We start from the raw sequence: 17,990 nt of genomic DNA, 5'->3' as shown, positions 1-17,990 counted from the left end.
GAACAACTACCACTTTTTATCACCTCGTTGTGGAGAAAACTACTTGACATTCGCAATAACCCTTTCTTTGGTATTTATTTGATTAAACCAGCTCTTAGCCATCTACCTAGCTTCCCTGCTGATGCTAAGCAGCAAGTTTCTAGGGACTTTCTGCAAAATGTTGGAGGGATTAAATTGAAAAGAGGAAAAATTACTCAAGAATAAGCTGAGTTGAGCTATTTGAACTATTCAGTAATGCTTCAGAGACGCTTTAAGCAGCCGATCTTATTAAATGGACTCTGGTGTAAGTAGTCTATCAGCTACAGAAGACATTCAATTTAACCTGAGGCAGAGGCCGACAAAATAATACATCAACCCTATCCTCCCCCTCCATAAAACCATACAGCACATATATTACACATGAACATGCACACAAACAAACTGATAAAGCAGTTATTTGGAACAATAAAATTTCTTTGGCTTCACCGCCAAAGCCTCCCTCTGTTTGAATGCCTGGCAGGCATTAATTTCTTCTCTCTCCTTCCGCCTCCTACTATCCTATCGCCGTTTCTCTCACTCCTCCTTTCTTCTCCTCTCTGTATGCAGGTGCGCTCGCCCACTGAGCTGCATGCTGACTCCTGTCAGTAAGAGGACAGGGATGTATGATAAGCACAGATCTTCTTTGTTCCCTACACCCAACTTCGCCCTGAACCAGAGTGCATCGAGGACCACTTCAAAGCCAAAGTGAAGGCGAAAAAGAATGCAGTAAGAGTGAGGCAACATTCGAGGCAGCATTGTCAGACTTGTTACCTTGTTTGTGGTTTGGTGCTGTGGATTATTTTCAGTCTGTCTTAACAAGCAGATATTAGGTTTCTTGCTTCAGTCGAACTCTACTCTTTTCCCCCTCGGGAGGAGCACTACTTTTATGCTGGTTCTGCGCAAGCATCACTATATACACCTGTTGGTCTCGCATGGTTTAGTCAAGTGCAAGAAACAATTCTCACTTGTCAAGCTCTTCACGAAGCTCTAAAAATAACAGAGGCGCCCCTATAAAAACTATTATTCCACAGACGGAAGGGTGAAGGCATTGCTCGACGGTTGTGCTGCTGAGCAAACTCAAAGCATGAAAACTTACTGCTGACCAGTTACTCAATTCGACCAATGTGTCTTCTCAACAAAAAGACTAAACAAAAGTGCGCCGGTATTCAACGAGTGCTCTCAATTACGGCCTTGCATCTGTTAAGCAGACACGTCTCTCGATCTGTTGCCCCCCTACTCCCCTCCTAGATGGATGGATACTCCAGCATGAGCGGTCACGGAACAACGATCGCGTCAGAGACTCCATGACAACGCCAAACAGCTGGATAAAAGATGGATCGACCACACATTTTCACTTTGCGTGACACACACCAAGCTGTTTGTCACATTGATCGTTTTTTAGAGCCGATTGCTAAACATTGTTTTCGCTTCCTTTCCCCTCAGTCACGTTTGTCTGGAGGCTTTGTGACCACAGTGTGAGCGTGTTTTATGATCACTAGCCTTTTCTTTCAAAAGAACGACAAAGAAGCGTACCCGTCTGTATCGCTCCTGCCCCCTCATATACTATGTGAATGTTTGTGGGCGAATTCAGCTGAAAGGTAGCATCTTACCAAGCACATAACCGTCTTCGGAGTTTGACAGATGTATTCGATCTATATTAGACAGGCTACTCTGGCAGCAACCGCAAATCTGCACAGTATGCTGCACTAAATGTTCCCACCAAAGCGAGCCTTTCAATTCTGATAAATAATCTGTAGTGCATTTGCCAGCACCTGAATAAATTTTTAACAAAAGAGAAGTCTTACCTTTTTTTAAACAATGTGGCCTGAAATTTATTAGACCGGCGGTCCAAAGGTGAACGAATGGCACAACACTGGAAACACTGCCATTTACATCTTTAAATGTTAAAAATTATAGAGTGCATAATCATACTCTTAGCCTCGAACAAGAAGCACAATGTTGGAACACACTGTTCAAAGCTTTCAAAGGACAATGCTCTTAAAATCTCATTAGCAAACGGCTGCCAAAATTTATAAGACTGTGGTTTAGAAAGCTAAGGCAGACGACAGGCTCAAGCTAATTTGTAATGAATAATAAACCAAGGCTCTTTTATACCGTGCCCTATATAAACAGGGGACTATGTTCAAACCTCTCTGACCATAGTGTAATTAAATGTAAAGTTAAACAAATACTTAACAAATACTTAACTGGCTTCACACGCATTCTCCACTGCAACCACTGAACATCCAGGGTATGGACATTGAGGCTGTGGACAGCTACAGGTACCTTGGTGTTCATCTGAACAACAGACTGGACTGGACTCATAACTCAGACGCCCTCTACAGGAAAGGGCAGAGCAGGCTGTACCTGCTGCGGAGACTCAGGTCGTTTGGGGTGGAGGGCCCACTCCTGAAGACCTTCTATGACTCTGTGGTGGCTTCTGCTATCTTTTATGGTGTGGTCTGCTGGGGCGGCAGCATCTCTGCTGGGGACAGGAAGAGACTGAACAGGGTGATCCGAAGGGCCAGCTCTGTTCTAGGATGCCCTCTGGACCCAGTGGAGGTGGTGAGTGACAGGAGAATGGCGGCTAAGCTGTCATCCCTGTTGGACAACATCTCCCACCCCATGCAGCAGACTGTGACAGCACTGAGCAGCTCCTTCAGTGGGAGACTGCGGCACCCACGGTGTGGGACGGAGAGATTTCGCAGGTCTTTCCTCCCCACTGCTGTCAGACTCCACAACAAAGACTTTAACTGAACAAACACACACATCCACACATGTGCAATAAGACTAAGTGCAATAATCTTTTCTGGCATCGTATTTTTACTCAGTTGTATATAGCATTCGTATTCTATTTTTATCTTATTGTATATTTTTATTCTATTTTATTCTACTGTATATAGTATATTATTTTATTCTATTCTGTACAGCTGTGTACTGTATTTATTCTTATTGTATTCTAATTTTTGCGTCATAACTTTTGCACTGTCCACTTCCTGCTGTGACAAAACAAATTTCCCACGTGTGGGACTAATAAAGGTTATCTTATCTTATCTTATCTTAAAAGCTGCTAACGTGTGGGTGAGTACAGCTCTGAATGTGAGGCAGGGGCAATTCATCACACTAACAAACTGAACTACCTCTCTCACAGTGCCATGACCCTCCACGAAGGGGTCTGCAAAGTCGTGTGTTCTCTGAAAAGCTGACGAGTGAAACCAGAGAGGTGGCGATCTTGCCAGTGCTTTCAAAAACAGCTAATGAGCAACACTGGCTAAAACATAGACGCTTACAGTTTGTCTATAAGAGGAGCACTAACACCATTGTCTTCAATACTCAATGCAATGCCTGCAGTACAATGGCTTAGCAGTATCAGTCACGTGGTGTCTTTGTGATAACTGCAAACTTGTTTGTTACCTATGCACTTAACACATCTTTCCTTTTATGCATACAGGCCAGGCTCGACTAAAAGCCATTAACACAACCTCAGAACAAAGGGTATAAAGAAAGTAAATTCAAGTAGTCTCAGTTCTCAATCATGAACAGGCATTTAAAACAAATCCAAAACCTTGGTCTCTGTTAGAAGAAATAAAGATCCAAAATCAAATGACAACAGAAGACTGGGTTGTTTGTGTGACTTTCATTGTACTAGGCAGCGGCTACCCCAGGCCTGTTGCTGTTTCCTGCCAGGAGCAGCTCAGCGACACATGCCCCAGGTGCCCTGGAAGAGATCTGTCGCTTCCTGTCTTCACACATGGAGCGCTCCTCAGATTCGCAAACCTCGCTGCAATGCCTGACACTAGTCCGCTGGGAAGCCTTGCCTCCAAAACAGCACTTAATCATCAGAGGCTTGATATGAAGTCTCCTGACTGGGGAGAAAACAGAAAATGAAAGTTCTGTAAGGAAGAGGAAAAGAAACTCTTCCTGTGTCCTTTAGGTGCTGCGACATAACTTCAGCGCAAAGGTGGAATAGAAATATAACAGCTAGCTTTGGCACTGGGGCATGCTGTAAAATACTAATACGCAGCTGTGGTCAACTCCAACCCGTTAACCAAGACTTAATGTAAGTCTTCCTTGTAAGTACCAAGCATAATATCAGGAAGGATGGGCTCCTTAGGGGAAAAAAAATCCTGCTTCAGGTAACTGGACACCAAATCTGCGCTGAATATTTTATAATCTGCCGGACAGTTGGGGGTTTAAGCAAGGATCACAGCTCCAGCCAAGTGTCTGGTGGAAAGATCAGTCACAACTTATTCTCCATTTTCCCACACTACAGCATTAGCTCACATGTTGCTGTGCCAGCAGCTGCTGGCCTAATCTACTTTCAGATAAAAGTTTTGAAAAAGACAGAATTAAAGGAGGGTGAAAAACACTCAGCAAAGTCCATCATAGACCACATTATTAAAGCAATCAGAGACACTAAAACATCATTTCTGAGGTGTTAACTCATATCAGAGTGTTGTCTGAAACAGCAAAGGACTGTATAATGTATCTGTGAAACCGCTGACATTTCACACGTCTTGTTTTTCTATTAACACTCAAAAACAGGTCATAATCATTGGATGTTTTCCTCTGCATCTTACATCAAAGTCACTATCACCCCCCCCCCCAAAAAAAGAAGATGGGAAAGATTCTGCATTGCTATCCAGCTGTCGTACTAATAGAGCCTCCAGTTTTGCAGGTTTCCAACGGCGATGATCAAGAACAAAGCTGACAAAGTGTTAAAATTTTAAGGATTTCTTTGGGGGGAGGGAGAGGAAGTCGTTTTGTACATTTTAAGCCCAGAAACAAGAGCACAGTGAAAAAGAGAATGTAGGCAAGTGTGATGAAATAACAGGAATATCCTTTAGAGCATGTTAGGCAGTTTTCCAATGGCTCCCATTTAAAAATCTTGTCTTGACCCGGTAACACTGCTTTAGTAAATGTGTGCACAGATTGCATGAATTCCACAGCAGGAGAAGGCACAAGCACAATCATCTCTCTCACCTTCACCTAAACATGACCCTTGCAAATTCAAACGTTTTTCAGCTGTAAGGATTTGTCGAACTGAAGTTATATGCAGATATGCAACTGGAGCTGAGCACACAGTATTTAACATTGCACTTTAAATACAGAGAAGATGTACTTTGTTTAGAGCTGAGAGAGAGAGAGAAAGAGCTCAGAGCTGAGAGATTCCTAATAAACTTAAACAATACGGACAGCCAGGCTGAAGATGACACTCCAAGGATAAGATTTAACCCACAACAAACAACCACTGACTACCAGCAAAACCCAGCTCTCAGCAGCCCGAGTTAATCCCAAGGAAGGCTCAGGCTGTCTTGTTCTCAATTTCATGATAAAAATTAATCTTCCCGCTATCAGTTACATTCATTTTGTCATGACAGGTCATCGTCTTCATTTTAATGACTCAAAAAAATCCCTGGCCTTATACTGAGCCAAGTCTGAAAGCAGCCAACTTGGGCTGCACTGCGTCTCACACACTCACACACACCCTCCCAGTTTGGCGGTCTATTTAATGTCCAGAACTTCCAATTTCTCTCTCTAACCTTTCACTGCAGTGCTGCCAGCCGGATATTCACTTATTACTCCCCACATTTATGCTTAACATATCTGTGGGCAGTGATGAGCTTGGAGCCTGGAAACCAGACTGACTATTTTGATGCTTTAATTAATCAATCATTTAATCTGAGTGTTATCTGACTGACATTACTGCATCTAAAAAGCAAGTTGCTGACAAAAAAAAAAAAAAAAAAAGTGTAACGGTTAAATGTGAATTATGCAACTGGTGAATTTCTGTCTATGTAGACTGCAACACGTGAGATTTTTGACAATTTACCAAAGCAAATTGCCGTATTACCCAAAACAGGTTGGATGCAATTGCCAACATGACCCCATTCAACCACAGACTGACTGCAGACTGCAACATTTATGGTAGGTTTTGTTGAGTGTCAGCAATCTCATTTTGCAGCTATGGACGAAATAAAGTGAGATAACTTCGTATTACTGGATAAAACAGGTGTTGGCAAAGTTTATCTTTAAGGACATACTATGCTGTTGAGAAAGAAAAGTGATAAATTGCAATTTATGTTACTGCAGTATATCAAAAAATTATTAAAAAATTAAATTAAATTAAATTTAAAAAAAAAAAAAAAATCACAGTAATATTATATCCCAAGTACCTGAAGTGAACCCCGCCTCTAGTGGCTACCAGAGAGTCCATACATTAACCCCACTGAGAATCTGGGATGTGCTCGGACGTTATCAGTATAAGAGCTTCTCAGAAACACAATGTGACTCTAGATGACGATAAATGTTATGACATTCCATAAGCTTATTTTAAATACGTTGTTTTGTAGCTTAATGATAACTGAATATTTAAAACTCCAGACTACCCCTGTCATTTATATACACGACAGCACAGTGACACCGTTTCCTCACAGCAAAGAGGTCCTGGGGGTCCTGAATTCGATTCCATTACCTGGCCAGGGCAAAAGACTGTGGGAGGAAAGCTAGTGGGTTAGGTTAATTAGTAAATCTAAAATTCCCCATAGGTTTGAATGTGAATGAATGGTTGTCTGTCTCTATCTGGTAGCCCTGCAATAGACTGGCGACGCGTCCAGGGTGTAGCCTGCCTTTAGCCCTTCAGTAGCTGGGATGGGCTCCAGCCTCTGCGACCCTGACAAGGATAAGCGGAAGAGAACGGATGAATAATACTACATAAAAGGTGCTGGTCCACTGTTTGCGGCAATCAGCTGCCCCTCCAGTGACACTTCTCCTTGTCCTGTTCAGCAGCCTAGGCAAACAACAGATGAACGGCACTAGCCATCTAGGCTATGCCAGTCTCCTAATGTACTCCAGTTATTGTGAGCCAAATCATCATTTATCTTTATGTAAATGGGGTTAAGTGATTCTTTTGTTCTCTTGCTGACATAGTGCACCTTACCTTACTTTAGGAGAGAGAAGTTGGCCGTTAGTAGCTACACACTGTGTCTGCACCTAGGCAGCCGTACTGTTCCATCTGTGCCACACAGCAGGCTGGCACCTATGTCCTCCACCCACCCTTGGAGTGTCCCAGCCATCAGGCTTTACACCTTTCTTGGCACGAACCCTAATTAGCTCAATCAATGGATGAAAATAAATAAATAAATGAATCCCACCTGAATGCCAACTAATCCCCCCTGATTTTTAAATAAACAAATATTAGGAAATTAAAATTAGCACAGCCAGATATAGCCGAACCACGGCAGCGACCCTTCTGCAAAAATCAGCACAGCTCAGAGCATTTGCATACTGCAGAATAAGCTTGACATTTGGGTGCTTGTAAATCCAATCTTGATTCTTCAAATTGCCAGCTTGTTTAACGTAATGGTTAGCTGCTGATAATTTGAAGCTCTGTGCAGAGGGGGGGAAAAAAACAATAAAAAAACAATAAGCGCTTAGACAACAACGGACAACGGCACTGATGGTGTGTCTGGTGCTGACTTCCAATCAGCATCCAGTGTTCACACAGCTGGAAAAAACAAAACAAAAAACACACAATTTCTTTCTGTCACAAAAGTGAGAAAGTTATAGTGCTTGATGAAACATAATTACAAAACTCTTTAAAAGATGACCAAACAAACATTAGTACATGTTTAAAAAGGACACTCAAAGTAAAAACCCAAGGGAGGGTCAGGTTTGTCGGATTGTTAGGAGTATGAATTATTAAGATGTCAGTCGGTTCTTGTTCAAAACATGACACAAGGGGAGGAGGACAATTTAGTATCAATGAACAGCTAACTGTAGATATATTTTTTTTGATGCAAGTCTCCACTTTAATAAGGATACTGTGCATTATAAAATAAAAATAAAAACACTCCAATGCGACAGAATTTACAGTTTTACACATTTAAGCTGGCAACAGACGGTTGAAACGGTGCTTTGTTTTGTGTTGGGGGGACAAAAATTGAGAACAGATGCAGACTACTCGTTGCTGCGAGGGCTTTTTAAACTTCTGAATATCAAAGAATGTCTTTGCTTTCTTTCCTGTGACATGCTGCCAAAGACCTGTGCCATTCTTGCTCTGCAACTGTGGAAACGGGTGCCACATTATAGCTTTATACTGAGGCAAAACAGCTCCCACTGCTACTGTGAAATGCAGCACAGTACCATAGATAATATACTGTATCCAAAAGCTCTATGACTACCCCCCCAAACTTTAATCGGGAAATATGAAGGTTGTAAAAGCAGCTTCTAATGAGTGCAAGACACATGGGACTACTCATTAACAGCGCTAAGGTCAGCCCTTTCAGCAAATTCCAGTCTGAGAAAAGGAGCAAGCTCATCTGAACCACGCAGAACCTCCCACAGCCATAAGCCTTGGCCCTTGGCTTTTAAATGCAATCAAGTTATCAACATAATTGAAGACGCAAGTGTCACCCTGAACTAGATGGAGCACCTGTCCTTGAAAATTAATAAATGGATGCATCAGTTCTGCTGCCTCGTTGAATGCCACACAATATAAGAGAGCAATGAGGGAATGACAGGGCAACCAGGCGGCCGCCTGTGAGCCCATGTGACACTGTTACAAAGCGGAATAATTCTCCATTGTGATGACAGACACGCCAGATCGGATCAGTTGGCTTCCGGGTTACAACCTGCTGTTACGAGAAGCACCGGCTGGAAGCTTGCAAGAGACCCTGGTCATTCAAGATGTAGCGAAGCAACAATAAGACATGAGAAAACCAAACTACTTCAATCAATCAAACACATCAATCAAGCACACGAGTAAAATAATCAGGCTGTTAACTATTTTACATTTTCACTGGTTAAAATGCAGATTTATTTATTTTTTTCTCTGCTCTTTCAATCCGAATAAAGTTCCTGCAGCTGAAGACTCAAGGCAGAGCTCACTGCAGCAAGTACACAAACCTACTGTTGGGTAACACACAACTGGACAACTGGTCAAACCAGACTAGTTAGCTAGCTCTTTATCATATTTAAATGTCAAGGTCCCGCAGATGGGCTGCACATTGGGCCACCGAGCCCGTATATACAAGTGTATGTGCCAGGGTCATTTGGGGGGGGCATGCTGTGTAATAACGAGCATGAGCCGCTAACGAACCACAGCACGAAATCAAAATTAAAGTTAAAGCTGAGCTGCATTCAAAAACTTAACACCGCTGCGATTGTGCTAACTTTATAAAGCGTAAAGCAAAGCAAGGAGATAAATAAATATACGTCGTGTTTAATTTAAAAAAAAAAATACCTCCCCTCTGTAGGGATTAAATTCTCAGTCTCTCATTTCCATTACAAGCAAGTGTAACCAGCGAACAGCAGACAGTAGTTAGCTAGCTTACCACGGGTCGAACTCGTGGATGATGCTCTCGAACCGGATCACCGCAAAAAGTCTGGAGCTGAATCCCGCCAGGCAGGCCAGAAAAAGAATGCTAAACGAGAGTAAAGACTGCCACCCAGCTGGCTGTGTCAGTCCGCCAGACAGGCCTCCTTTGCCCCCTCCTCCACCCGCGGCGCCGGGTCGACTGTTCCCGTGCACCGAGCCCCCGGCGTTGGTGGACGCTTTGTGCTTGCCGTCGCTGGCTGCGTGTTGCTCCGCCATTTCTGCGCGCAGTGTCGGCTGGATTTGCTCCTGCCCCGCTCCACGTCTTTCCCCCCGCTCCGTACTGTCGTATACTTCCCTATGCTGTGCCCACTTCTCTCAGGTATCCTATCATCTAACTCCTTCGGGTGTAAGGTATGATTTAATTTGGTATCGCTACTCCGGGAGACCGCAGTTACATCCCGAAACGCACACTCATGCGCCACATACCGAGGCTGCAACCGTCAATCCGCTTCACGATTGAACGCCGGCGGAGAGGGGCGGGAGGGATGCGAGAGGCGGGCTCTAGGACGCTCAGGCGACCTCTCACAGATCGACAGGTACGAAGGGGCGGGATTCTATGTATCTAGACCAATCAGAGAAACGAACCTTCTAATCCAACAGAAAGTTTTACCAATGAAAACGGAGCAAAATTATGGCTGCAACTGATTGAAATAGGGATTATCCTTATTATACTTTCGATAAAGTAAATCCGATAGTAACTATAAATCAAACTTTTATCACTATTTTTTTTTACAGTTTTTAAGATAGAGAATAAGTTACAGAATGAGAGCGCACAAGGTTCTTAATCTTGAGGGAAGCGCTTTCGTGTACCTATGGGTATATAAGCAGGTGTGCGAAGATAAATTGTCTGTGCGACTGCAATATTTCTGTTGCCCTTGGATGTTGTGGACTGACGGTAGGGTGATAATACAGATTGATGTATCTCATCATTACTGTGTCCCCCAGCAAAGACAAGAACACAGCATTCATCATTCCCTTAAAATCGGGATGTACTTTCACAACTTGCCCCAAAGCCTTGAAAGACTATATTGAAATGAAACACGTTTTTTTTTTTATATTTCAAATAAATCTTCAAGCTTTTTGTATTTTGTAATTTTTTTTTATGATTGATTGTATACATTTATTTTGTACTTGGTGGTTTCAAATAACGATGAGACGGATGTAGGAAGTATTATTGATTTATCTGAGGTGTGATCCAGTCCCAAAGGAGAAAAATTATAGTCCAACAGCCCTCTTCGGTGTAATCTGATAGCAAAAAACGTTTTGTTTTTTTTCCGAACTTATTGTAGACCAAATAGATTTAACCCTGATAAGGATAAGTGGAAAATGATGGATGGATGGATTGACACCTGTTTTCAATACTTTTGAATTGGGCTGTTTAAACGGATGATGTATATTCTAATAGCATTAGCATCTTGACATCATAATTTTGAATTTATAAGATAGAACAAACAGCTAATACCCTACACTGGTTTGGAAATATCTCAAACTGGCCCAAATTCGCATACCTACTTTGCATCAGCACTGTTTACAGCTACCCTGTCACCTGTGAGACGATCATTTTTGAAAACTCAAATGAAAAATTCATGTAAGAGAACAGGACTGAAGCTTGAGCTGGCTTAATGTGGCTGTGCATTCAGGCTGTCTGGTGGTGAGATGAGAAGGGGATAAGAGGGAGATGAAAAATACAGCTTTGGAGAGATGGGTAGATGGAAAGCTCATAATAAAGGAGAGTAAAAGGATGATTATGAAAATTGATGGGGGTCATCATAGAAAGCAGGTGGAGTGGCAGAAGTGGATAAGAGTTTGGAGTTCAGGAAGAGATCGTAGAGACTGAAAGAGAGACGCCATCAGCGTCTGAAGCTGGGATTCAGTGCCTAAATTCATTCACACACAAAGACTAAATGCAGACAGACGGCAGGAGTGTGATACATGTAAACACATGAAATCCTACGCACACATAACCGCATGCATATTGATGAAGCCGTCCTCTTGTAGGCGCACGACAGTGTGCTCATTCACACACATATGCGCCCAGCGTCTCGATCATTCGTTAAGGCCTGCTTATGCCATGAAAAACACTCTAACCCTTCACGCTTTCTATTCTACCTTAAGATTATGAATGGGTGACCTTTGAAAAGAAGAAATGGAGGCTGTGAAGATTTCTTCAATTGCATCTCTTGTCAAAAGGCCAAGCCCAGATGAAAACCAGCCAAAATAAGTGCTGTTGCCAGGCTAGAGCGGCTTTGCCTTCACCCTCTCTCCAGAGGCAGGCTTGACTGTTTCTGTTTGCTTTGTTTTTATTTTCCTTTTTTTTCTTCTCCCCACAGCATCACAGACTTGCAGAGTTTATGCACAGCATCCTTAGGTGTCTCCAGCTTTTAATTTTGCTAAAGGGCAGTTGTAAAGAAAAACCCCCAACCCTAAACCCTTAAATGCCTGCCATGGGTCAGTGAGTGAGGTGTCATAAATGATTAAGAGGATTATAATAACAGCATGCCAGTTTTTGGTTTTCTGAAAATGTTACAAGTAAATCCTGTAAGCCAGAAATATTTATCATGTCATAGAGGCGGAGTATTGATTAGCCTAAACAATTTGTCTGGAGATACCTATCAATATCACATCTCTGTCTCCTTTTGTGACTCAGTGAAAAGAGAAGAAAACAACTCCTTTATTAGATGTCCCCGATGAGAGCAAAGTTGCTGCCCGCTTTTTAAAAAGTAGCCTCCCATCTAATACATGCATTATATGTGAGGTCCAGTTAGGAGCGAGCCTGGAGTCAAAAACTGACGTCACAAAGCCTGACCAGATTCCTGATACTCTGGGGATTTGATAAGGAAAGAGAGAATTATAGATCGATCTGTTATCTATACCTGCTGCTTCCTATTGAGGGTCATTACTGGAGGCTGGAGCCATTCCCAAGATACAATCGTTTGAAGGAAGGAAAACAACTAGATTGATTACCAATCCTTCTTTCAGGGATAGCAGGACCATACAAATTCATACACCCATTACTCTCCAATAACCAGCTTCATGTCTTTCCAAGACTGAATGAAAACTCAACACCAAGTTTTCTTGTTGCTCTGTTTTCTCTCATTTCTTTTCATTTAGCCGACTTGGCACTCCTCTTAACTAATTACCTTGTGCATCATCTATGTGTAAAATGGGTAAATCCATCATGTACATTCCATTTGCTCATTATGAGCAGAAACACAAGATTCAGACATTTCATTCAGGAAGCTTTGAAACTTTACCTGTTATACTGTAATCCATTATAGCGGGATGATTAGCCAGCACCACTGCACTCTCAGAGCTGCAGTGAATTGAGAGTACTTAAAACAACCACTTACTGTTCCAATAAGGTGCAGCATCCAACTGTTAGGAGCTGTGGCAAGGAGAGAGTTGGGCTGTCTGTTTTAATGCTCTTTAAAAAAGAATTTGATGGTCACGTTAATCGAAAAAAAAAAAAAAGCCTGGGTATTGAAGGCTCTCCATGAGTTAAATTACATCTTCAGTCTTTCAAGTGTTAATGAGAAATCAGAGGAGGAGAAATATAGCAGAAGCAATGACCTGAGTCAACCTCTACTTGATGGTGTGTGCTCTGTGACCAAGTGCACGGGGGTTACCGGCATGGCCTCATCAGTGACACACCATTTCACACTGAGCACGCCTCATTTCTCCACAGGGGGCCACAGAGAGGTAGTTAAATGCACCGGATGTGGACACAGCTCCCTCGGTCCCCACTGAACACACTCGGATGATACTCGGCAACTGCACGACGCGCTCATCTCGGCACCGATGGGAGGAGTGTTTACATGGCTTTGGCATTACTTGGCTATTCAAATATGTGCCTGTGCACACGCCAGATAAATATGAAATAGTGCAATAAGCTTCTATATTTTGCAACAGAATATAGAACAATCTGTTATCCCAGAGATCAGAGAGCTTTTGCTCAATTTATTATGCTGCATCTGCAGCAAGATGGTATTGTATTCAGCGCGTTCATCTGCCATTTTCCAGTGTGTGTGAAAAGTTTTCTCCCCCCAAGAGGCTGTGAAGCTTCAGAGACAATGGCAAGTCTTTTGTATTTTGCTTACAAAAATACTTGAATTGAATCCATGTAGAAAAACAAAACAATCAATGCAATAATATTTCTTTGTATCTTTATTCATTCAGTGTATCATTTTAAGGACTTATAAGCTTTTATTTGTTACAATTACTCCATGAAATGACAAAATAATTAGGCAATTATAAAATATATATAAATATAAAAACCTGTGTGGGTATGCGTAAAGCAGGCTCCACACAAAAATGAGTAAAAGAAGAACAGTCACTCAATTTTTTTTTTTAACTAAGAATAACTCTGGAAAGCATATCAGCAGAGAAAATTGTCTGAAAACATTCACAGTTCACCACATTCATCAAGATTGATTCTGACTTGTCGACACGGCTGAAAGTGCCTGCAGTGATGCTTCAAATTTTATATAAAAATCTATATAAGAAAGTTTCAATTGATGGAGCATGAAAAGAGAGAGTAAGATGGAGAAAGAGTAAGAGAGGGAGAGAGAAGCAGATATTGAGAAATAGGGACAACCGAAATACTTACCTGAGCTCAACAGAGATATCAGCTGTCTGCAGGCAGAATGTCAGAGTCTGAGAAGTTGGCTTGCACTACTTCCTCTTCAGAATAACACGCGCCTTATCAACATTTCCCTGACTTTGGTGTGGTTCGTGAAGCCTCCGCATGCTGTCTATTGAGAAGACATGGCGCTCAGATATGAGAAATGTAATGCGTAAGAAACGGCTGGAACCTGGCCTGACATTATCCCAGCAGGAGAGAGAGAGAGAGAGATATATGACTCACGTGCTGAAAATTGAAGTACGTCTCCCAATTTCCACAGCTGCCTCTGCTTGACAAATGACCCTTCTTTCACTTTCCTGAGCGGCCGACATGAGCTGTCTCAATTCAGAACACAACATATTTATTTGCTACTGTTTCAGTGACATCCCCGACAACCCTCCCGTGGCAAAATTACAATGGTGGCATTCAAAATAAGATGGGCAGATACACAAGCCACCTCGCTGGCATGTTTCTGCTGCATTCACATGTGAGTTAGAGAGAAAAGGTATATATGCTCATCAAAAGCAATAGATTATGATTTTTTTTGTTGTTGTTTTGCTTAAATTCCAAGAAAGCATCTGCCTGAAATACTCCTTCTCATGCCAGGACTCTCAAGCCACTGTAACACCAAACACCAAACGTTATAAACAGTAAAATGTCACTTGTGCTCTTTTTGCTTTGTATAATGAGAAAATCTTTTACATTAAAAGCTAGCTCTGGTCTATTTTCTGTCCAAATAGCACTTTACACAGGCTGCTCAATACCAAGTGGCCCCTTGGTCAGGGGTATGCTTCTCTCCGCTGCGCTTATATCCAATCGATCCGTCTCCTGGTTGCCCTCGATCGGTCATCTGACAGCACGCAATTCACACCTTTCAAATAAAGTTAAACTTAGCTTGGCTTTCCAGTGAAGATGGGAGAGGTGGGACAAGGTGGGAGTAGAGGAGAGGCTGCAGGATGGAAAAGAGAGAGGACAGAAGACAGCCAGCTCTGTGCCAGATCATTACTGCTCCTCTGTTGTTGCTCGTGTGTCGCATGAAGCCAGAGTAATTCAGGTCAGTATAATGTCTGGAGCTCAGCGTTTCTTAAAGTTCAAACTTGTGTCTCCAAGCACCTCTAAACCTTCCTAATTAACATCTTTTGTCTCTCTTTTTTAAACTCCATACACAATCAAAAGTCGGTTCCCTGCTCTCCTACAATCCACTGCTGATAAAAGAAAATGAGGGCAAAAGTGCAATTTGCTTCCTTTTCTTCCTTTTTTATATCTCATGTCAACTTTGGTTGACCCCTGGGCACAGCTTTGAGGGCTATTTAACAATGAGCGATCGCTGTCATTGCATTCTTGCCTGCCATGGGACATAAACTAAAAAGGCAGCACAACCAGTAAATTGTTTATAAACAGATAAATGAATATGGTGCACAGATAAACTGAGCCAAATTAGTCCCAGATCATCATCACGTCATGTGTGTAAATAGGAGATGATTGATGTGGGGAATTAAGTTGACTGGTGCTGTCCTTGTAGACTCAAATGACCAAATCATTTAAGCTTTTGTTGGAGAGGAACTATTACACCTTCATTTCAAACATGTTTGTCCTCCACTGGGTTTCTTTCTTTCCCTTTCTTTTTTCTTTTTTGTTATTGAGTACTCTGAGAGGCTTACAGCTGAGCACATAATGACACAATAGTTCATTCAGGCATAAGGAAATTAAAGTAAGATCAGAACTATCAAGTACACTGCCACGGGATAAAAATATCTAAGAGGACAGGAGGGGTAATGGCCTCTAATACAGCAGTGGTCTCATCTGTAAATCTCTGGGCTTGAGCTGCCAGCTGCTCTTATCTTACCAGGCACATCATCCGCTGGACAAGCGCTGCATACAACTGTGACTGTGTGAAAGTTGTTTGAAGAATGTGCCTCCTTCTTTTGGCAATCGCAAAGCTGCATGCTACACAGAACAGCTTTATAATATGCTGGAGAAGAAGAAAAAATAAACCGAAAACTCCAAAAACAAATCAGGGGCTGTAAAAGCCTGGGTCGGTGGAGAACATGACCTGTGACGATAACCGGACCCACACGAAGCCGGCGGAGAAAGCGATATCTGATGGAGGAGTAATTTGTCTTCCTTGTCATCGCCTTACTAGGGCTTAAAATATTGTTTATAGCACTCAGCAACCAACGCACTCCCCAGCAGCTTTGATTGATGTATGAGGTGTCGCCATGGCAACTGGCATGTGGGAACGATAAGTGACTTTGGCAGGAGAGCATCTCCTTCTGGATGATTAAGACCACCTAAGGGTTCTGTGAGCTTTGTGTGTGTGTTTGTATATAGAAGGGTGATGAGCTCTACGTGGATAGCCACCCTTGTCTGCTGTTGCCACCCACTCAAAGGGTTAATCGGATTAGGAAGTATGATGACTGAGCAGGTGACAAGGATCCATATGGTGGCACAGGTATGGAGTTTAACTGACATTAATAGAGGGCTGCAGAGTGCTGCTTCAAGCTTCTATTTCCTGATACTTCTTGACAGGCAGTGATGGAAAAAATAGAGAGAGAGAGACAGAACAGAGGGCGTGAAACAGGCAGGGAGAAAATTTAAGCAATGTTTGCCAAAAGCAAACTGTTTAAATGCAATTAGCTCTCATCGGGAAGTAAAATGACTCTAGTGTTTGGTGACTTGTTGGTTCCACTGAGTATGAGTCTTGGTAATGGAAAGACCTGTCACATCTTGAGCTCAGCACCCCCTCATTTTCCCAGTGCAGTGCTCCCATGTTTTGCCCTCAAAGCACAAATGTAAGCTCACTGGATCCCGCAGCTCAGCCACTCCAATCCAGTTGACTGCTGAAGGCACAAGCGAGGCCTTTGTACGGCGTTTGCAGTAGAACCACCACTCCCTCTCCTGGTGAAAAGACAAAATGCAGATATCCGGCGTATTTAGGTTAATATTATTCTGTTGTGTTGCTGCTGGTGAAGTAAATAAGTGCTCAAGCTCCCACGATGCCTTAAAGAAAACAAACGCTACAGTAATATCACAGACCTGGTGATAGCAGGAGGCGATAATAATTATGAAAGTTGAACACACAAATAAAAGTTTGAAAAAAAAGATAGACTTTGTCCAATTTAGTATATTGCTGCTAAATTCATTTGCAAGTTACAGCAATGCAAACTACCATAAGAGGATTAAACATAACAGGATTATTTCTGATTCTACGTGTGCCTCATGATTCATAAGTAATTGCTTTACCCTTGTCCCACACTGTTAGCCAGAACGCACCTCAGAATATAGACCAGGGATGCCAAAGTCATTTTACATGGTGGACCTCATACAGCCCACTTTCAACCTGAATGGCAGAGACCGATGAAACTCCCCTTTCTGTCAGTGTAAAAAAGTTTAACTGCACATTTAATCCCTGAGATACCTTAATATAAAGAAAAGAAGTGCAATTTCCACAGCATGACTCAGTTTTTGTGTATGAATAAGAAATGCTACTCTACTAAATGAAAGCAATCTGTTTCCATGACTGTTTGGCTTTAATTGCAGGAAGTAAATATTTAAAACGGCAGAAGCTTATTGCCTGGATTGCCCTGTAATAATACAACAGAAAGATTTTTTTAATTCAGAGAAAATTTGGGATGGTTTCTGTTATTTAGTTGTTGATCTATTGGTTAATTACTTTGGTGTAGTTTGAAAGGCAATGGGGAGGTCCTTAGTAGCAGGAAAAGCTGTAAAACACATGAAAATATAGTTAAAAGTCCGCCTTTACATTTATCATAGCTGTTCAGTGGGAAATGTCCAATTTTGGGCCCTGGGCCTTATGTTTGACACACCTGGTATAGAGCTTTCCCAGAGGATCTGTGCTCTATGGCTCCTGCAGTAAGATAGTAAAAGCTCATTTGAATTTGCTTTGGGAATGAAGACATTATTCTTTCAGTCACAGTTTAAAAAAAGAGGAAGACATTTAGAAGCTTTCAC

The 17,990-nt window shown here is 42.2% G+C and overlaps 1 protein-coding gene across 1 annotated transcript in view; it reads right to left on the bottom strand.

The window, feature by feature from the left end:
* Window positions 1-9,849, bottom strand: part of LOC308384142 (dolichyl-diphosphooligosaccharide--protein glycosyltransferase subunit STT3B) — a 109,404-nt gene extending 99,555 nt beyond the window's left edge. Inside the window, exon 1 of the mRNA XM_080862523.1 lies at window positions 9,354-9,849. Coding sequence (XP_080718649.1) covers window positions 9,354-9,613 — 260 coding nt within the window. The 5' untranslated portion in view covers window positions 9,614-9,849. The remainder of the gene's footprint in view (window positions 1-9,353) is intronic.
* Between the last annotated feature and the right edge of the window lie 8,141 nt (window positions 9,850-17,990).

Source organism: Rhamphochromis sp. 'chilingali' (genome assembly GCF_963969265.1).
Source record: "Rhamphochromis sp. 'chilingali' genome assembly, chromosome: 17".
Classification (NCBI taxonomy): Eukaryota; Metazoa; Chordata; class Actinopteri; order Cichliformes; family Cichlidae; genus Rhamphochromis; species Rhamphochromis sp. 'chilingali'.
This window is presented reverse-complemented; position numbering and strand designations above follow the sequence as displayed.